The 22,080-nt window shown below is 45.4% G+C and overlaps 4 protein-coding genes across 4 annotated transcripts; all 4 read left to right on the forward strand.

Annotated features, from left to right (window-relative positions):
* Window positions 1–66: 66 nt before the first annotated feature.
* Window positions 67–10,670, forward strand: LOC128299255 (protein bride of sevenless). Its single transcript, XM_053035159.1, has 6 exons — window positions 67–169; window positions 5,548–5,676; window positions 6,938–7,843; window positions 8,078–8,524; window positions 8,608–10,049; window positions 10,126–10,670. The coding sequence occupies exons 1-6, from the start codon at window positions 67–69 to the stop codon at window positions 10,462–10,464; spliced, it is 3,366 nt and encodes a 1,121-aa protein (XP_052891119.1). The 3' UTR covers window positions 10,465–10,670.
* A 3,006-nt stretch (window positions 10,671–13,676) lies between these two features.
* LOC128309762 (T-complex protein 1 subunit eta) lies at window positions 13,677–16,241 on the forward strand. Its single transcript, XM_053046226.1, has 4 exons — window positions 13,677–13,801; window positions 14,180–15,395; window positions 15,471–15,659; window positions 15,722–16,241. The coding sequence occupies exons 1-4, from the start codon at window positions 13,799–13,801 to the stop codon at window positions 15,940–15,942; spliced, it is 1,629 nt and encodes a 542-aa protein (XP_052902186.1). The 5' UTR covers window positions 13,677–13,798; the 3' UTR covers window positions 15,943–16,241.
* Window positions 16,242–17,496: 1,255 nt separating this feature from the next.
* Window positions 17,497–19,583, forward strand: LOC128299263 (uncharacterized). The gene is made up of 2 exons (XM_053035166.1): window positions 17,497–18,875; window positions 19,133–19,583. Exons 1-2 carry the CDS (start codon window positions 17,497–17,499, stop codon window positions 19,581–19,583), a joined length of 1,830 nt encoding a protein of 609 aa, XP_052891126.1.
* A 462-nt stretch (window positions 19,584–20,045) lies between these two features.
* Window positions 20,046–21,939, forward strand: LOC128299265 (uncharacterized). Its single transcript, XM_053035169.1, has 2 exons — window positions 20,046–21,214; window positions 21,504–21,939. Exons 1-2 carry the CDS (start codon window positions 20,046–20,048, stop codon window positions 21,937–21,939), a joined length of 1,605 nt encoding a protein of 534 aa, XP_052891129.1.
* The last annotated feature ends 141 nt before the right edge of the window (window positions 21,940–22,080 follow it).

The raw sequence follows: 22,080 nt of genomic DNA on the forward strand, positions 1-22,080 counted from the left end.
GGGGTTGTAAGGTTTTGAAGGGAAGCAAATATTTTTGACCGAAAGCGCACGAATCGGAGCGTCACGATGGTAACCGCCGTCCGCAAACACAAGCGTCGACCTTCGGGCACTGGTGGCCGCGGAATGGCAGTGGAACGGAGGGTAGTACCCCCGCACAACACAACCGCAGGTGAGTGCGGGCTTTTCCAACCTTGAAAGTGTGTGCGTTGGTGCTTCTTGACTTTCCAGCGCCATAACAATACCACCGCTGGGTGGGTACGGTTCTGCACACACCAAAAAAAAAAACCGGGGCGTTTGTGGCGTACGCTATGGTTTGCCATCTTCGGGGTGCCACCATTTAGTTACGTTCAGGTGCTGCGTCGGTTCGCATCATGCGAACGAATTGCCGTAAACGAACCGTAACGACGCGATACCGTGGTACGTACACCACCCGCTCGCCGTGATCGTGGTATGCGAAAGATGACACCGCGCTAAAGCTCTGCGGTGTCCACTATTTGATCCACTGTGTGCGTGCGTGCGTTTGTGTGCGGTTATGGGAATTACCGCGGGAATTAGTTGAATATTTCGGCGGATAGGTGATAAATTTGATACGATTATAGTGTGGGAACTTACACAACTAGTGAAAGGAACGGTTAGAAGCTTTGAAAATTGGTTTCCACTATGGGTTTATGTCGCAATGTGATTTTGTGTTGCAGCGTTACACTAAGCTGCATAACGACCGAAACTTTGTGTGGGAAAAGGAACCAGAAAGATTAGCAGTGTAATATTTTTTTTTGTGTATTATATTGCTTTAATTTTCTCGCACTTTGGGCAACTCACCTGGCAGCGTGTCACCCCTGCGGCTGAAAATCTACTGATCGGTGAGGGTCCCAATGTTGAAACTAGACAAAAACTTGATATTTTTCTTTTAAGTTATGAAAAATTTACTACCAACGTACGTAGTACATCTTTCTAATGTTGAAATGCCAAAAATTCCCATTTTTTCGAAAAAAAAATCTAGCTTTTTTTAATGCAAAACTAAACTTAAAAGCTTTGTCTAAGTCAAAAAAAGATTGACTTCGTACAATGACGCGAAATAATTGTTTTTTAAAATCGGAAAATTTGAACCGCATTCAAATCGCATGAAGCACTTTTGAGCTGTAGTGCCGGTCAATTTCAAAAATATGGTTGCGAGGTAACCGTGTTCCGAGCGCTTCTTCATTGTTTTGGCCCGTGACTTCAGAATGGAGTGTCTCGTGAACTTCGGCTAAAGTTTGGGTTAAAGCAGACACTTCAAAGAAATGTTGTATACCTTGCCAAGTGTACTTACCGCCTAATGTTCAATTTATTAGTATCAGTTCTATTTGTGCAAGGTTGCTCCACTTTGCTTGAAGCAGTTTACTTTCTTTGCTCCAACAGAAAATCCCTTGACCATCGGGGGTCAGACAGAGAATTAAAGTCATACACACACACACCCACCATGCGTTTCATGTAACGTCGGTTATGCAACGCGTCACATTTCTAGCCATAAACTTCCCAGAACCTGGCCATGCAAAATTGTTCGGTTACAAACGCAAGCCCCACGTGCTTCGTTTGTAAAATATGCCAAAAAAAAAAGAGCCACGACAATGAGTCACCTTGAATAAGAAAGAAGAAGAAAGTGGATGGAAAGCATATTGTGTGTGTATGTTTGTTGCCCGGTTTATGCAAACCCCAGCAAAACGTTTGCCAGTACTGCATTGCGTACCGCGCAAGCCGACGAGTAGAGGATTAAAAGCATGTACTTCTGTTCTTGTTGCGATTGTGACTGTGATTTTTTCTTAATACCTGTTTTATAATTAAAGTACAACAATACTTTAGCGATAGTTATGCAAATGCAAACCACCCAGAACAACCACATAGAACGCGAGAAACATTGGACGTGGCAGAAAAAAACGACCCGCGGCTATAAGTGCCTGGTACCGTCGAACGGACGTGATGAGCGCACCATCACACAAAAGCAAAGAGTTGACAACGGAACGGAACTCAAGCAAAAATAGGCACACAGAAAAAAATAAAGCATGCTCCCAGTGTACACCAGGCAGCTTATGTCACCTCTGCAGACCTGTCCCCTACCGACTCCACTGCGGGGGTTTTAGTGGCAGCCGCTCTACTCCGCACCCTTCTCCTCATTCTGGTTCCGTCACGTTGTGACTCGGTTTCGGTTTGTTTGGCCTCCGTTGCGCCGTTCGGCATTGTTATGGTAACGGATTAGCTTGCCGAACGGCGGGGCGGTGGTCGTCGCATACGCGGCCGTAACAGACCAGGGTAGGCGTGTATCTGTTCTGGCGCACTTCTGCTGGATATTCGCTCAATCGCGTCAACGTGTTCGGTATGCGGGCGTTTTGCGCTTAGTGCTGTCCGTGAAATTTGTGCTGTGCCGTAAGTGTTATGCTCCGTTAATGGTATTGTAGTACAATTTGGAGTAAAGGATTTGAAGTTGCACCTGCAGCATGGTGTGGCGAAGTGTTGGAAGACAGTGTGAGCGGTCTTCCACCAAGTACCTCCAGAGCGCTAAACTTCCCAGTTTGCAGGTGGACGCCGCCAGTAGTCAGCTTAACCGCGAACTCCCACGATTTCCATAATCGTTTTATCGATCAATCGCTCGAATTGTTTTTTTTTTGCTTCCACCCCTAACAAACCAGCAGGCGATGCGATGTTAAGGCAATACTGAAATCGAAACTCATTCTTCGAAACCTGGCCTGCCCAGTTCATTCGGATATGGTAATGTGTGAAGGAAAAGAACACCACACCACCAGTCGTGGTTGTGGCAAACAACATTGGAAGCAATTATACGTAGGGTGATTGTTTGGGGCCACTTCAAATGCTGCTTCCAAAACACGAAGCCGCGTGCAAGAAAGTGGGGGTCCGACATGCGTAAGATTGCGTGTGTGTGTATGTGTGTGTGCGGGTGTGTGGCCAGGGAACCTCCATCACCCTAACAATCTCCCCCAACTCACTCCCCCTCCCTTTATCACATCACGTCACAGTAAAGATCGCGTCACCGTGTTGATGGCTGCATTTGTACCAGCGTTGCGATCATCGCTCGCTGTACACGAGCACCCGAAGGGCATTAGCATTGGATGCACCGAACCGTAAAAGTTTCTACACTCTGGCGTGTGTTAAAAAGTTTAAACCCGTAGTCCGGGGCGTATTCTCGGACGGTAACGACAACGCGTGAGCGAAATCCAAGTGCGTAAAGGGAAACCGGAAGCGCAGGACACACGCCACACACACACACACACATCCTGTTTTCTGATGTTGTGCCGTGCGGGTGTATTATTAATGTGTGTCCCTGGTGTGTCCCTGTGGGATTCGACGATTATCAATCACTATCATTATCATCGCGCCAGCACTACATTCCGCACCCTTTTGAAGCAGGGAGCACACCCATATGGACTGTTTCCCCACACACACACACACACACACACACACACACAGACAATCCGGAAATGCATTTACGTGTAGGTAAATGTTGTGCTCTTCTATTCACTTTTCTCGTTTTCTATTTTAATATCTCACGCATATACTTTGCATGCGTAGGAGCGATACTAAGCGCAGCAATAGTTAACGGTGTCTGTATTTCCCCCCCGTTTGCTGCTGTAGTACATGCGAACATAAATGGCGGGAAAACAACACAAGTACGGCCACCGGATGCAGCTGCAAATGCAGTAACGTGCATGCTACCTCCAACTTTCCAATGCCGCATTCGTGTTTTAACCGTTTTGTGTTATGTTGTGGTAGCGAAGTGGTCGGAAATAAGCATAAATATTGGTAACTATTTTAGCATTTTTTGGTTTTGGTGGCTTGGGATTTTATTTTCTTGTTTGACTTTGAAACTTTTATGCACCGTGTGTATTTCGACTTACTATAAGTGCTGGTACGATAAACTAAAAGCAGCGAAATTGTGACACAATAAGCACAAATGATAATGATGAATGTGTTGGGAATTTTAAAATGTTCTGATGATGTTAACAACCAGTGCTAATGTGACAAAATAAAATATATTTTCTGGTCCCATCGGACAGCCTCGTGTCGTGTGGTGCTTCGTTAATCGAACCTTGTGTAATTCTGTTACTTATCGATATGAATTATTTGCAATTTTTACCAAACATTAATGGAATCAGGATCTTTAGGAAAATCCTTTTTTCCTCAAAAATGCTGACTGTATATATCTTCTAAAGAATAACTAAGCTAATCTTGTAGTAGATCCGAGTAATGTTATATATTACATCAATAGTAAGGTAATACAAATAATACACACTAAAGATACACCTTCCAATAATCATCGAGAAATCCAAAGATATTTCTTTACGCTTTACGTTTCACACTCACGGTTTCCTTGATTTAAAGGAGCCTATTTATATTATGATCGTGTAACGAGTTAGGTTTTCCTTATTAGTATTACATATTGTCCCCGTTTTTTCCTGATGTAACACACAGTTCGTTCATTTTTTTGCCACTTTTTCCCCTTAATTTAATCAATTGCGGCTAAATAAAACGTTTCATTGACCAAAGGTATAAAAATCAAATGAAAGCAACAATCGTCCGGAAGACGATAGTAATAATAACACACCCTCCATGGAATACGTGGGTTATGTTTTGCGGGTTTCGGTTGAGGCGAGAGGGGGAGAGAGAAACGTACCTCGTTCAGCTGGTCTCGTTCCGCTTCGATAAAACGGACATGGGCATAGCGTGGTAGCAAAAACCCCGCAAACATACAACCGGGCCCGTTTCTGAGCAACGGCCGACTGGGAAAGAGCCCCTTTGTGGCTTCCATTTGTTTACCATCGGTCGAACCGGTAGGACCATCGTCATCGTCGTCTTAGCGGTAGCTTCGGTTGTTTCGTTTGCTCGCGCCACGTGCCATGGACAAACCATTGTCCACCGGGAACGCCAAACGCAGGGGATCGCATTAAGCTAATCGGTTAAATCCGTGAAATACCTGGACGGTCGTATGTGGATGAATGGTGGCCCTAAACTTCTACCTCCGTGTCAGGGCATTGAAGGTAATGCTCGCCAGTGAACAGTGTTTAATGTTAGCAGGAATGCCATACAGTACGGTGAGCTAATGTGTTCCAGTACTACAGCGTGCAATTGTGTCGGAACAGGCGAATCCAAAGTGAAATATATGGTGTTGATAGAAAGATTCTTAAAGAGAAAGGATTAATAAGCTAATTTTTAATAAAACAATCGTACGCAAACGAAGTGTTTGACCAATAACATCGAAAAGTGCCTGAAAAGAATGTGTGTTCATGGTTAAGCAGTGAAAACTAAAACAACAAAACCACCCTCAAACGGCATCCATGCACGAGAAGTTCCATGTGAACGCACGCTACGCCACGTGAAACGACGATCGGATGCTGATCGTACAGCAGCAGGACCGTGTGTGCGATCGATGGTAGGAAAATCCATCATCATCACCACGCTGCGGTGCGATTCCAAAAAGGGCTGATTCGCCCACTTAACACCCGTAATCGAAGCAACAAATCGAAGTCCAGCCCAGTTGCTGTATCTAATGAGCGAAAGCAACCGGCGCCCCAAACATCCAGCGCGGTACGGTGTGTCGTCCGAGTGAAAACCTTCCCTCCTGTACGGTCGATTTGATAGTGATGGAAGGCAAACGGTGGCAACGCGCGTGCGTTGCGTGTCTTATCGGTAAGTGGTCCACACCGCGAGAGACGATTGGGAATGTTTGATTTTCGTAAAGGAAAACAGTTACCAAACGGTGTGCGCCCTTCGCGACGTTCGTACTTTGGGCGGGCAAGAAAGAGGAAGAGAAATAAGTCGGATAGTGCTTTGTTTCCGTTGGCTTTGGAAATGATTTCAACTGTTTGTTGCATTTTTGAAATCGCATGTTATCAATGGGACGTTCGAGAGACACGCTCAAGTTGAACGATTTAGAAGAAAACGTGTTCATTTATAGGTTTTTTGTGACAAGTAGAGAGAAAAAATAATAACAATTTATCTAACCTTAAGTTGATTGATAAACTTATCGCCATTAACAATCGTAACAAAAACGAAATTGATAGGAAAAGCTATGGCCCTCAAAACAATTTCAAGATCAAAAGCTAGTCTGGCACCTTAGCTTGTGCTAATGTGGTGCTGCCTTTGTTTCATTAGTTACGCTTTCCCAGGTCCGGCGATACTATCTACCGGCCAATATTGCATTAGTTATGCACCGAGGCATGCACTCATTATGCTTATGCGCAGCAACTCACCCAGCAAAGAGTGCCGTGTAAACGCGCTAGAAAAGACAGGAGCCATGTGTACATCTAAAGAATCATCATTATCGATTTACAGCAATCGCTTTGGACAGCAATCGAAAGTCGCATTAGTCGTTTAATTGCATCCCCAATAAACTAATGAACTGCATCGCACCGCATCGCAGCAGGCGCCGACAAAGTGGAATGCGTAATGAGTGCGCTAAGATTTATGAGTTCGTCTGCGTGAAAGGGAATCCTTTCTGCTTGTTGTCATTTGTTGACGTTTATGGGTGATCGCGATTGTTGGATCTTGTTTTTGTTTTCCCCGCGTGTGTTCATACATCGTTACGGTTCAGTGCCCATTACTGTCCGGTGTCCTGCTCGCTTCCCGTAAGGGGACATAGAAAAACCACTCCCTTAGCTCAATTACACCCTCGATTGAACACACGTATTCTACGTTGGGGTGAAACGATGAAGAAAATAGAGAGCACAGCACGTGGCCGAACTAGGTGCTTTGGACGAGTCTTGGCGTGTCTCCTTTAGTTTACAGGGGAAACTTCTCAATCATTATTACAGAATGAGGTATTCCATAAGCCCACACCCTCATTTCCGTCAACATAGGACAATACCGCTTGTATTCTTGGATGGTTTGAACAGCGCTTCCTTATTTATTTGTTTTGTATCCTTACCGTTTTTTTCATTATTTCCCGCAGGTATTTTGCTCGCCTTTTGTCAAACGATACCACACGTACGAGGGCAGGATGAGTACCTGGTGCAAGCGTCATCAGCTTCAACGTTACCGGGCTACACAACTCCGAATACTGTGGTGCAACAGAACATGCATGGAACTGTACATCGCACGGTACGTCCAGCAACAGATGCTTCGAGCAGTCCGTTGACCGAACCCGCAGAACCGTCCGAGGATAGTTCCACATCGGAAGGTAGCTTCAGTTCCAACGAAGCTAGTACCAACTATGATACCTCCCTATCGGAGCATGAGCTCACGTCGTTCGACACTTCCGGTTCGCTCGAGGTGCAGGGTGGAAGAAGCTTCGAAAGTGTGGAAGATCCTCTGCAATCGTTGACGGTAACGAATCTTACCACCGACCGCACCGAGGAAGACACGAAATCGAACTCAAACCCAAAACTATTGTCCGAGCCAAATGTGTCTAGCACTTCGGCGCAGATCGACCAACCGATTACAGCCACCTCAGGTGTGATGACCACTTCAACCACCACCGTATCAAGTGAGGACGAAAGCACAGGCTCAAACTGTACTGATCGGCCGTTCATAGACATGTCTCGCATTGAGAACCGGCACCCGTATCACCATCAGCGGCAGATGTTACGTGCAAACCGAATACAGCGTACATCGAACGCAACGGTTCAGTTGCACAGTGCCCGAAGCGGTGCAGGACAGGAACCATACCCGATGGACGATGAGAATGAGCACGTTGAGCTGTATGCTGCACAGTACGGCTACCGGGTCTATCGGTTGAAAGGTGACCTGATGCTCACGCTCATTGTTGAGTCGGACGATTTTGGGGCAATGCTATTCACGATCGATCGCATTAATGACCTTCGACTAGTGGTCGGTGGGCGGGGAAACGCCAGCATAGGTAAGTGGACAAGGGTGCAGTGGAAGCGAAAACAGAGAATCAGGTTACAAGATAATTTATTCTCCCCGAACGACCTTTGCCATCTAAATACCTTCGATTGTGAATCGACTCTGCACGAACGCTGTACGATTGTTACCGGGTAACCTCATTTTCTGATAGAGCTAATCACAGACGTGCCAAACATTTCGTTCAATTTGACTGTGTTTTGATGATATTTTGCTTGTTTATCTGCAGGTGTGAACATAATTCATCTCCTAAATACCTCGCTCAGCCAACGAACTCTGCAGCAGGAGGTAAATGTTCTGAAGGAATGCTCCACGAACACGATCGGTATCTTCGTCAGTTCGCGCTTATGGCCCTCGGTTCGCCTTCTGTCGGAAACACTCGACTACAACATATATCCGCTACCATCGACAAACGAGCTGCTTTTTACTAAAGCCGCCCATCTGCTGTACGAACTGCCCTGGTCGAACGGGAACTCGTCCGCGATGGTTTACTCCGGCTCGAATGAACTGTCTACCCGGTTCAATACCATCTGCCGCCATGAACATCTCTGCTTAGAGAACTATCCCAGTAGCGACACTATTTACATACTGCTGGGACTGGAACCGGCTATCAGCTTTGCGCTGAATGGTACACTCGTGCTGGTGCTGACGGGAAGTGATCGCTTGTATCTTCCTGGTGTGTATAATACCGAATCACTGTGCAACACTGACACCCTTCTAATGACCGTACACACTCTTATCCATATTTTCAATTTTTAGATCTTCCGAATGGGGCGTACGTGATAGCGGAAACAGAACTGAATGTTGCCTCGCTCGGCTATTCCTGGGAGCGGTACGGTACTAGCTTCCGCGGCTCGGAACTCCTAGCCGGTGGTAGTCTACTACTCGAGGTGGTTGATCTTCTGAACCGTGCCGAAAGCGATTGCCGAAACGCAAGCATCGAGTGTATGAACAATTGGAAGTATCACGCAAAACGATCAACACCGGAGATACTGAAACGTCTCCGACTGCAGAATGCCACCCAGTCGATCAAGTTTGAGTTGCGTCAGAAGCGAATAAATGCAAGCCCGCTGGTAAACCGTACGGCAAGCATGCAAGATGATCATCCAGACGACAACGAGCTATGGTTAATTGCTGGCTCTAATGCGATCACTAACTACACGACCGTCTATGAGCGGCTAGCGACCAGTACGGACATACCGTCGAAGTTGGGTACAATTTTTTACTGCGCGAAAGAGTTTGAAATACGCCATCCAGATTTTATCGAGCGCCATCATCGTCCCGTGTACTACGGCGGTGTGCCCGATGCGGAAGAATACGGCGAGATGTACTGGCAGATCAAGATGGAGGCCTGGGTAGCGGCAGGTCTCACGGTATCATCGTTGGGCATACTGCTCTGTGCGGCTATACTGATCTTTCTGATCGTTCGTGTCTGCATGGACGACATTCTCGAAGGGCATCCGTTGGGGAGCATCTTACTGCTAGTGAGCTTGATACTACAGTTCGCTGCCTTCATCCCGTTCAGCCTCGAGTACACCGGTTATACGGCGGATCTTACGGGTCATCGGACGGATGCGATGCTAACGTGGAATGCGCACTGCACGGTGAAGATCTTCCTCGTTTCCATGTGCTACTGTATGACATTCTCGTTGCTGCTGTGCCGTGCGATCATGCTTGCCTCGATCGGTAGCGAAGGCGGCTTCCTTTCGCACATTAACGGATACATCCAGAGTGTGATCTGTGGGTTTAGCACCTTGGTTCAGCTTGGACTCTCCACTCAGCTCGTGATCGTACTGCACGCGAACGCACACAGTATCTCCTGCGGTGAAATATACTACGGACACTGGTTCTGGGCGGTGATAGCATACGACGGCGTGCTGCTGGTATCACTCATCTTTCTCGCACCGTTTATCTTCCGCTCGCAGCGCAACTACCGGGAGGGATTGCTGCTTGTGACGGGTTCGGTATTATGTTTGGTAATATGGACGGTTTGGATACCGCTCTGTATGTTCGGGTACGAGTGGCGTGAAGCTGCCATCTCGCTGGGATTGGTCGCTACCGCCTTGGCGGTGCTGGTTGGCATTATGATACCACGCTGCTTCCTGATGGTACGCAGCATCGCACGTTCGGATCTTGTACAGGCGCTTCCTTCGCTCACCTCACTAGCGTTTGCTCAAGCGAATCAATTTATTTCGGATCAGGTAGGCAACCGGAACGAATGACACTAGGTGCCATGCAATAATGACTATGAATAATGACTGTTGCTCCTTTCTTTAGAGCGTATATGAGTGCGTCAACCCGGCAATGCGACAACGATCTCCCACGGACGATAGTTTCGTTATGGATCAGGACCTGGATGAGGCATATTCGGCAAACAGTGAAATTCCAACGCTGCCACTACGGGGTCAACGACGTTTGCGTCAGGAAAATGGCACCATAACCATGAGCACTAGTAATGGCACGATTGGCAACCATAATGGCACGATCGTTTCACCGCTGGATCGTCCTGGTGGTAACGTCACCCACATAGCACCGAACTTCTATGGCATCACCAATCCGTACAGCTGTACCGACTCTTTAACATCAATTTCACCGAACAAGATAACACGTTTCTAGACACGCCACGGTCACGAAACAGATTGCTTTGTAAAGCGAGGAGCACCTATCAGCAAAACCTTATTTCGTAATATCGGTGCATAAATTCTAGTCAAACGCATCCTTGCACCGTGCAAGTGGGTGTTTCCGGATGCGTGTGCGTGTGAGTTTGTCTAGTACGAGTTTGTCTTTTTAAAATATCCACGTGACAGACAATGTTCATTTTCATGTACTAAACTTCGATTTCCATTAGTTTTAACCATTTAGCTTAACGTAAGAACTATTTATTGTATAACAAATCGAATGAAAATAGACACACGAAAACTATGCGTTTTCAAATTGTTTTTATTCCCTGTTAGTCGGTCTAGTTTCAAATGTCGGTACGTATAGTACGGTACATGGTTCAGGGTTTGATTATATATTTTGATTTTCTTTTGCTATCCGATGGTTATCCGATAGTTATCCGATGGTTGTTCGATAGTTATCCGATAGTTATCCGACAGCTATCCGATAGTTATCCGATAATTATCCGATAGTTATCCGATAGTTATCCGATAGCTATCCGATAGTTATCTGATAGTTATCTGATGGTAATCCTATGGTTATTCGTTGATAATACCCAACCAGCAATTGGACTCCGGCTACCCATTTTTTATTCGGATCTCTCGTTCTGGCCTACATGCGACACGAGATAAAAAATCGAACACACACGTGATACACACGCAAAATCACGGTACGCGATCCACGCCCTCCATCGCGCGTATACGGATATCGCAACGCACCAACACATTCAAAGCAACCGACCGACAACGCGTGTGTCGACAGGTACCTGTGTACTGTGCTCGCGTCTGCCGACTTAGAGTTAAATTTTGTCCTTGCAGCTTACGCGCCTATGTACGCATAGGCGAACACATTCAAAGCGACCGACCGATAACGCGTGTGTCGACAGGTACCTGTGTACTGTGCTCGCGTCTGCCGACTTAGAGTCAAATTTTGTCCATGCAGCTTACGCGCCTTGCAGCTCAGCATATGCGGCTCGAAGCCCACATATTCAACCTCTCATTTAAAGCGTCCAACTGACTGGCGTGTGTGGATTTCTGCATTTAATCGTACTTAAATTTTTATTTATTTATAAACCATCGGTTGTAAAGTATTGGCAACACTTTAACTAAACAATTGGAACACTTTTTCCTAAGATATTTGAAGGACAAGCGCACAAATTCAATGATCAAAACTAGGTATAATTTGATACATTCGAAGACATTGCTTTGTGGCGATCGGTAACACACGGGAGTATTTAACAATAGCAGGAAAAGTTTAAGTGTTAGATACATACATTGTTCTACAAAATGGTTAAGAATAAGAAATGTAGTTGTTCTATACATATCAGTGGTGATTTTTCCACAATTTTTACATATTTTTAAGAATAACTAGAAAAGTAGCAGAGATAGATAAAAATGATGTTCTACAAAAATGTAAAGAATAAAATAATACATCTTTCTATGGTGTTTGAAAAGTTCTAAAACTTATACCAAAAATTTTTTTTCATTATTTTTCAATGCAAAAATTATTTCAAAATGCCTTAAATTTTATGTTTTATTTAAAAACAGCCAATCGCCAAGCCATTTGAATGTTTTTCAAAATTTTCAATGACAAAAATCCTTCCCGTTAGGCTTTGTTTATAAACCGTTAGCAACGCACGTGAGCCAAGCTACTCGCGCGACCCTGAAGGATGTTCCTATTGCTGCTGCTCGACCGACTTAATCCAATATTCTCTTTCATTACAGTACTATCGCCACGCAAATATATGGGGAAAAAGAGTATCATTCTCTGATAACGGCTCTCACGAGAGAGCCAGAGAGTGGTGCTAGTTCCCCCACCCCCCTTTTTTTGCATAAAATCATATTTTTGCTACGATCCGGCGTAGGTCCACACGCTGCAAAAGCCGCCGGGCGACTGAAGCGGGCGTGGTTACGCGCCGCTTTATATACCATGCGGTGAGAGTGTGTGCGTGAAGGTCGAAGTTCGTCTTCCTGTCGGTTGTCTACTCGAAAGATACTTGACTCAAAACTTGACTATGAAGGAGCGTCCAGACTGTAGACCATAACAGTTATACGTAACAAAATTTTGTTATGTTATACTTGTTACGCGTAACAAAAACAGAATGGCGAAATGTCGAATCCGTACCGTAACATATGCTCGAATTTAGCAAGTTCGAGTTGTTTTGCACCGGAAACAATTTTTAAACATTGGCGGTTGATTTAAGCACTGAACTAAACTTTTCCCCATGGTCTTTGTGCGAAAATAATGTATTTCAGCAATAAAATAGATTCTTGTTACGCTACGCGGGGGATTTTGCGTCCACACTTGTTACGGTCCGTTCAGTGTTGCCAATTCATCCTAAAATGCAATTTTATGTCAATTTGGTTGCCAGAAACGCCGATTTTCTGCTCGAAAACCATTCGAGCGTATGTTACGCTTACAGTCTGGACGCTCCTTGAGAACAAAAGAAACTCGACCAAGAGACTCCGCCTTTGTATGACTGGGTATGATACAATCGTAGTCCGATGATAGACCGATTGGTATTCCGATGGTCAGAATGGCAGCCTCTTCAGACCACCATCGAGAAGCCCGTTCAGGCAGCCATTGGGCAGCCCGTTCAGGCCGACATTAAGAAGCCCGTTCAGGTCGCCATCGGGTAGCCCGTTCAGACCACCATCGGGCAGCCTGTTCAGGCCACCTTCGGGACGCCTGTTCAGGCCGACACCGGGCAGTTCGTTCAGGCCGCCCTCGGGACGTTCAGGCCTGCATCGGGCAGCCCGGTTGGGCCGCTATCGGACAGCCCGGTCAGACCGGAATCGGGCAGCCAGGTCAGACTGCAAACGGACACCCCATTCAAGCCACTATCGGGCAGCTGGTTCAGGCCTAGTCAGGCCGCCATCGGGAAGCCCGTTCAGGCAGGCTTAAAAAAATTAAAAAATACAGATATCACTTGACGAAGCGCATTGAAAATTGATATATACTCGTTTATGTTAAGAAATGCATTATTTTAATGGCAAAATACCTAATGCTAATTAGAAGAAAAAGAATACAATGAACTCGTGTTTCCGAAATCATTAATTATTTACAGTGTCGTGTAGTGTAGAGGCACCTTTGGCACAACAACCGGGGCGAAAAATTTTCGCCTCGTTCATTTCGTCCCATTTTGACAGCTTCCATTCTGCTGCTGTCAATGTCGTCTGCGATCACGTTTACCAAGGCGAGGACTTTTTCCTAAACTTTCGGAATAAAATATTCTGGTTGGGTTGTGTATTAACGTTTGTTTCAGTGTGGTATCTTTTCATTCCCTTCCAAAATGGTAAGTATTTCGGGTTGTTGTGTTTTAATACGTTTCATGTACGAAATTGTACGTGCAATAGCTACCATTTGTTTACCGGCTTGTAGGCCGAACATGCTTTTACCCATAAACTCTTCCCTTACACCGCTTTTTATGGTACTTAGGATTCTAAATCATGCAATTAATGCAAATAATATTAGCAGACTTATGCTATTTAACGTGTATAGATCATAATAAACGCTCTGCGACGATTCTTTTCATTATTTATTAAAGGCGAAAAATATCCTGGCCAACCTTCGGCTGTACACACACACACACACACACATATATATATATATACACGCTCGCCGACGTTCTCTATGATTCACCACCGGCTCCCTTGATTCTTTCTTCTTGCAGCAACCGCAAATCATTCTGCTCAAAGAAGGAACAGACACTTCTCAGGGAAAGCCTCAGCTCGTTTCGAACATCAATGCCTGCCAATCGATTGTCGATGCCGTACGGACGACACTGGGACCCCGTGGCATGGATAAGCTGATCGTGGACAGCAAGGGAAAGGCCACAATTTCCAACGATGGTGCAACGATCATGAAGTTGCTGGATATTGTACATCCGGCGGCGAAAACGCTCGTCGATATTGCTAAATCGCAAGATGCCGAGGTTGGAGATGGTACCACAAGTGTGGTCTTACTGGCCGGTGAATTTCTTAAACAATTGAAACCGTTCGTGGAGGAAGGTGTGCATCCGCGTATAATCATCAAAGCCGTTCGCAAGGCACTGAATCTATGTGTCACGCAGATCAACGAACTGGCGTTCAAGATCGAGAAGCACGACAATGAGAAGCACCGAGCGCTGCTGGAGAAATGTGCGGCTACTGCCCTTAACTCGAAGCTCATCCACCAGCAGAAGGAGTTCTTCTCGAAGATGGTGGTCGATTCGGTTACAACACTTGATGCGTTGCTTCCGCTGAACATGATCGGTATCAAGAAGGTTACCGGTGGCGCTCTGGAAGATTCTATGCTTGTGGAAGGGGTAGCCTTCCAAAAGACTTTCTCGTACGCTGGGTTCGAGATGCAGCCCAAGAGTTACGACAATGTGAAAATTGCGCTGCTAAACATTGAACTGGAGCTGAAGGCGGAGCGAGATAACGCAGAAGTGCGTGTCAACAATGTAGTCGAGTATCAGAAGGTGGTGGATGCGGAATGGCAAATACTGTACGATAAGATGGCCAAAATTCATCAATCTGGTGCTCAGGTTGTGCTGTCGATGCTGCCTATCGGTGATGTGGCGACACAGTATTTCGCCGACCGGGACATGTTCTGTGCCGGTCGCGTACCGCAAGAGGATCTAAAGCGCACGCAGAAGGCTTGCGGTGGTGCTGTCATGACGACGGTGCAGGACATCAGCGATAAGGTGCTGGGCAAGTGCGATCACTTCGAAGAGCGCCAGATCGGAAGCGAACGTTTCAACCTTTTCCAGGGCTGTCCGAATGCCAAGACGTGCACGATCATACTGCGTGGGGGTGCCGAACAGTTCCTGGAGGAAACGGAGCGTTCGCTACACGATGCAATCATGATCGTACGTCGTACGATTCGGAATGATTCGGTAGTGGCAGGTGAGTGTCCATAGTAGTCTGTGGTAATCGGGACTCGTTTTTTTGCTTTGATTATAATAAAATATTTGGTTGTAGGTGGTGGTGCAATTGAGATGGAACTTTCGAAAATGCTACGCAACCATTCACGCACAATCGCCGGCAAGGAACAGTTGCTGATCGGTGCAATGGCTAAAGCGTTGGAAATTATCCCGCGCCAGCTGTGCGACAATGCTGGCTTCGATGCCACCAACATTCTAAACAAGTTACGCCAGAAACACGCACAAGGTAAGCGTTGGAGCTATTTCCATTTCCTCTATTTCAACTTTCCTTATTTCATTCTGCCACAGGTTGTCAATGGTACGGTGTGGACATTATGAAGGAACATATTGCGGACAACTTCGAAGCGTTCGTTTGGGAACCTTCCGTCATCAAGATTAACGCACTGACGGCTGCCTGCGAGGCTACTTGCATGATCCTGTCGGTGGACGAAACGATCAAAAGCCCCAGATCGGGTGGGGATCAACCAGTGCAGCCTCCGATGGGCCGTGGCATGGGACGTCCGTTTTAAGCATGTCTCTGGTTAACTCTTCTTACTTTAGTTTTGCTCACGCTTTTCACTTTCATTTCTCATGTTCAACCAAATAACGTTTAACACTTTTGTGCACACTTCAGACACAGAAAAAGGGCACATACATCTGCACTACTCACGCCCGGTCACATTCGTTTCCGATGAAGCACGCATTTGGCGTAATTTTAAGTTCACCCCGTAACTAATATCCATAGGACGCGAAACGAACGGATCAAAATGCCTTTTCTAATGCATCGCTCTCATGAAATGAATAAAATATGAGCGAAATAATCAACCTATGTTGAAGCGGTTCAAAGTTGAAATTGAAAGAAAGGATAAGTATCAGTCCTGCTTGTGACATTCTTGCCACGGAAAGCTTTACCATATCGACCGGCTATGGTTTTCAAAATCCATAACGATAAATTAAAGGCTAGTTCGCGCGCGTCAGTTTATGAGTTTGGTTATTCTTCATGAAGCAAAACGCTCGTTCTGAGCTAAAATCAACCACGGAATTGTATAAATTCCTACACAAAACTGTAACTTCTCAGCAATGCGTGGCTAATCGGATGAAAGTCGACAACGGTTAGAACTAATATCTACACAACTGTAGATGGACGCAGTAAGTCCCGCGAGTAAGTAAATAATAAGATATGAAATATATTCGTAAACAGTAAACTTATATTCTAACACTTTTCTTGTATTATTACATTTTCAGGGAGCATTATACTGCTATTACCTAAATCTATAATGGCACAAATGCCTTGAAGTTTGAAGGAATTCCGATAGATCTGGAAATGATGAAGATATCAAAGTCGGTAAGCAGGAAGAAAATCAGATATAAGAATGAAACGGTCTTTTACACTGTGTAATGTTCAATCTAACAAACATTAGTTATAGGTAGAAACTTTTTAACCTGTCGAATAGGTAGAAACCTTTTAACCTGAAACTTTTACCTGTGAAACTACCGTAGCAAGGGGTGCCAATTACTCAATAACTTGCGGGTCATTTACACAGCAATGTCTTTGATATGGGGAAAAGAAATGTCTGGCTCGGGACAGAATTCATGCCTTGGAGTTTAATCAATTATTTAAACTAAAACAATCATATATAGTTGAACCGTTATTGTTAAATATTGGACCTTTGTTTGAACAAGCCAGTTTCATTAGATTTACTAGATTTAGTTTCACTAGAGCCTTTCAAAGCTCTCGCGGAACGAGTTTAGTAGACCTGAGAGTATGAAACAAGAATATTAAAAAGATAGATAAAAAATTTCCTCGCAACAATGTAGCAAACGATCACTTACACCAAGCTTTAATTATTTATTCCATGATGACGGCTTTCGCCGTATTATCAACACCAAGCTTTATAGCACAGTTTTTTTTTCTACCAGTATATAACTGGGGTTGTCCCAAGTATGTCCCGAGTATGTACAAACCAGCTTAATGAATATGTAAATAACATCAAGTAACGTGTTTTTCCTACCGGTGTAAACGCTTGGTAGGATCACACTGGCTTCCGGGCTGGCCTTGTTCAGTGTGAATGAAACGATTCACCATGAAAGGTCTAATAATTTGTATCATGTTTGTAGCTAAAGGTTTGTGTGTATTGTCACCAGTTATAAACGAGGACCACACTAAATACAATCATCTGCTGAGTCCGTTAGAATCTCATTTCAAGCATACAAAGTTTCCGGTCGCATTTTGGTTGGATAAAACAGTGTACAAAACGAATCGATCCTCGTCTCATCTCGATACGCTCAACGCGATCCTTTTAGCGCACAGCAGCTGGATAGATATAGCCGTGTACAGCACCACACGATGCCTTCGGCGCAATCGTTTGCAGAATGTTATCATAACTCAAACGTTTTCGGCAATGAGCAAGCTTATCACAACCATGGAGTATGATTGTTTCTACCCATCCGGGCTTTATATTTTCACCGTCACGGAGCAACGTTGTACGGAAAACGATGTAAAGAGTGTGTTTGAAGCAGTGTGGAAGAAAAGAATCCTCAATGTTGTATTTGTAGTGTCAACCGGCGGTACCAAGCATCGCGCGTACCGTTACGAACCACACGAACACGGGAATTGTGGCAAGGTGCGGGTGAAACTGTTAGACCAGTACACGGACAACGGATGGCAAATGTTAGATGGTTGGTTTCAGCAATCTTTACCGAACTTCCACGGATGCCCACTGAAGGCGGTAACGTTCGAAAGCAAACCATTTGTGATGCTGCGCAGCAACGGTAACCGATCCCAGTTTGTTGGGCTGGAAGTTGTAATATTCGAAAGCATAGCAACAAAGCTTAACTGCTCGATCGTATACGTTACACCGCCAAACAATATGAAATGGGGCGTGCTGCTACCAGCGAACAGCACCGGCCAGATGGGAATGTTGCAGCGCAGTGAGGCGGATGTTGGATTTGGCAGTGTTGGTCGGAGCATACAACGGAACATGTATCTACGGTCAAGCATTCCAAGCATTGTGTCGCAACTGTCAATGACCATACCACCAAAGGTACCGTACACTTCGTTGGAGAAATTGTTTCTGCCGTTCAGTTTGGCTGCTTGGTTGCTGGTCGCTGCTGGCTACACGATCATATACTGTTTATATGTCGTACTGTTTCGTGCAACGCACCATCCCTACGTGGAACACATACCCGACATCTTCTACACGATCTGGACCATCCTGATGGGTGGACCGGGCTATGACCGGGCCCGCCGGAACAGTACCCGTATCTTTGTGATCAGTCTGGTGCTAAATGCGTTCGTCGTGCGCAATCTTTATCAGTCGGCATTGTTTCAGTACCTCAAATCCAACGACGTAATGGCAGCAAATTTGCATACCTACAAAGACATTAATAATGCCGGCTTGTACTACTATATGTTTCGATCGACTGCAAAATATTTTGAGGACAACCCAGATGTTAACCGCACGTAATGTATATTTCATATTGTTTTATGGCGTTTTTTTTAATCAAGATCATTTAAGGAGGTATATAATGAAGGAGGAGCGTTAGCAAATTTTCTGTTCTAATATAGATCTGCAATGCCTAAATCTATCCCAACCAGATCAGTTTCGGCTCTAGCTAAGCTACGCTCAAAAACATTAATGGCCATTAGTTAAATGAACGCCCGCATTGGTTCCAAAGAATACCGTCATTAATTTCTTTTGTATTTTTTTCCGATTTAAGGATACGGTTCATTAAGGATGAGAACACCGATTGGGATGAGATGATGTACAACATATCTCACCATCGGGTACCGGGTGTTTCTCCATTGCCGCTCGAGAGCATATACTACTACGTCAAGGACCGCAGCCACCAGGATATGGTGTACGTCAGCGAGCACACGGCCCTAAGCTACTTTATAGCGTTTCACTTTCCAAGGATGTCCGCCCTTCAGAAACCGTTCGACTACTTGCTCCATCAGCTGCACGCCGGTGGCTTCATCGTCCACTGGCAAAGCCACTACCGTAACAATCCTGATACCTGGATAAGCAACGAGCAGGAGAACGTACCAACACCGTTGCATCTGCATCAAGTATCGGGTGGATTTTACCTGTGGGCATTTTGCCTGCTAGTGGCAATGGTGGTATTTACGGTAGAGCTGATAGTATCAAAGACCGCATGTGGCAGCAAATAATCTTCATCCAATATGCATGCAATAGCAGTTGTTTATCGATAGTAAGCTATAGTAAATAGTTGTTTATCAGCTACATACGGTTGGTAAATTACGATACAGCTCGATATATCCATTAGCTTTTGTTTACGTACGATCTGTGAAAGGAGTTTTTCAGTTAGGATTTCATGTTGTAGTCAATCTCCTAGCTAACGACACTATAGTTCTTTGCGGCAAGGCTTGAGGGCACGACAAAAACTAGATTCTCAAATGAAGCTGTTTGAGGTTTTGTTAGCGATAGCCATGTTTCACGATTGCTACTGTGCAAGCAGTATTTTAATCCGTTTAAACAATGTACGACAAAAAGAGTATGTACAGGAACCGCTGCGGAAACACTTCAAACATCCTCGGTTTCCCATAAATTTTCGCGTTGCGAACAGTGATGATATAACGGCTTCAAATGAACTTCGAACTGTGAACGAGCTTATGTTAGAAAATAGGAACTGGCTCATCGGTACAGTGAGCCAAAGATTGCTCTCCAATGGGAGTACTTACGCTGCGTTCTATAATGTATGGTTGGCTAATAGCTATACGTCGATGAGCAACATTCTCCAGAGCTTAAGCTACCAGCACTACGATGCATCCGGCCGATGTTTGCTTGTGATCGACAGTGCTTTTAACGCGCACTATTTGGAACAGATAGTGACCAGTCTCTGGCAGCTTAGGATCGTGCATGTAGTGGTGATTGTGCGGGAAGACGACGAGCAACGCTATCGAGCGTACGATTATCAGCCGTTTCGTGAAGGAAAATGTCGGTTAATCGAACCACAGCTTTTGGACCATTTTCGTGACGGACGCTGGGAAAAGCTTGACAAGTGGTATGTGAACAGCTTGAAGAATTTCAACGGATGCACGCTCAGGGCGGGCACATTTTCCGCCAAACCGTACTCCATGGTGCACCGAGCAGGGAACGTTACGAAGCGCATCGGTATGGAGGTGACCATAGTGGAAAACATTGCCAAGTGGTTTAACTTTACGATCGAATATCGCACCCCAGTCGGTAAGGTGAAGTGGGGCATAATACGTGCGGTGAACAGTACCGGGCTGGTCGGTATGATACAGCGCAGTGAGGTAGATTTCGGATTCGGTACCCTCGGCGCTAATGTGCACCGTAACAGGTTTCTCAAAATGGGTGCACCAAACTTTCTGTCACAGCTGAACATGGCCATCCCACCGGACGGACCGTATACCTGGTGGGAGAAATTGTATCAACCCTTCTCACCTGCCGCCTGGTTGTGTCTCATACTGTGCTACTCGATCTTTATCCTCGTAACTGTCGTCATTTTCGATTCGAAGCTCGTAACTACGGCGGAACACTTTCCTAACCCGGCGTACAATCTGTGGGAGCTGTTGATGGGTGGACCATCGGGAACGTACCGTTGCAGCAGTATTCGCTTATACATCACCGGCTTCGTGCTGAACGCGCTGATCATGCGCACGATGTACCAGTCGGCCATGTTTCAGCGTCTACAGGCAACCACGAGGCTGGGTACGAAGTTGAACAGCTTTCAGCAGATAAACGAAGCACAGTTGCCTTACTACATGTACATCACGACATCGCTCTACTATCAGGATATTCCATTGCTGCGTGGCAGGTAAGCTTTGATTCACTGTTATGCTTAATGAATCCTTATGAGAAGAGACATTTATATGAATCTTTAATCACGAACCAGGAGTCGACTCTCAACAGATTCGCGAATTCTCAATGATTTTTTCTCAAAGAATCAAATCTAATCAAATGAATTTTTGAGGATTCATGATTCAATTTGGAATAAAGATTCAGATTCATTGATTCAGTTTAAAGATTCATTCAGCCTCTTGAATCCTGCGCCAGATTCACCCAACAACTAGTTGATCGACCAATTCGTACCACTTACTTTCCAGAATTCGTATCCTCCAGGACGAGAGCCGGGACTGGGATGAAATTATGTATAACATTTCGCAGCACAAACTGCACGGTGTGTTCGCAATACCACTCGACATTATCGAATACTATGTGAAGAATTACGGCCAGCGTGGTATAGTGTACATCGGGCGGCACACAGGATTCAACTATAACGTGGGCATCTACTATCCGAAGGCATCGCCGCTGACGAAATCGTTCGATACGATGGTTGGCCGGTATCAGGCAGCTGGATTGATCCACATTTGGCGTGAACGGTTCCGCGACACACGCTACTGGAACGGTGCAAAGTGTCAACCGGAACCGACCAGCCTCCAGTGGCAGCACGTATCCGGTGCGTTCTACTTGTGGGCGATCATGCTTGGACTATCGGTGCTGGCGCTGTTTGGAGAGTCATTTGTGCACTGGATGGGATGAAATATGTATGGCGTTTTGCATGCAAACGGTGGGGTGACTTAAAAATTGCACCACAAACATACACCGCACCGTCTCATCGTGGTAGATTTATTTAATATTTCAACAGCACAAACAAGTGACAACTTCACACACCGACGAGTA

The sequence above is a fragment of the Anopheles moucheti genome, chromosome 2 (assembly GCF_943734755.1).
Source record: "Anopheles moucheti chromosome 2, idAnoMoucSN_F20_07, whole genome shotgun sequence".
NCBI classification, from domain to species: Eukaryota; Metazoa; Arthropoda; class Insecta; order Diptera; family Culicidae; genus Anopheles; species Anopheles moucheti.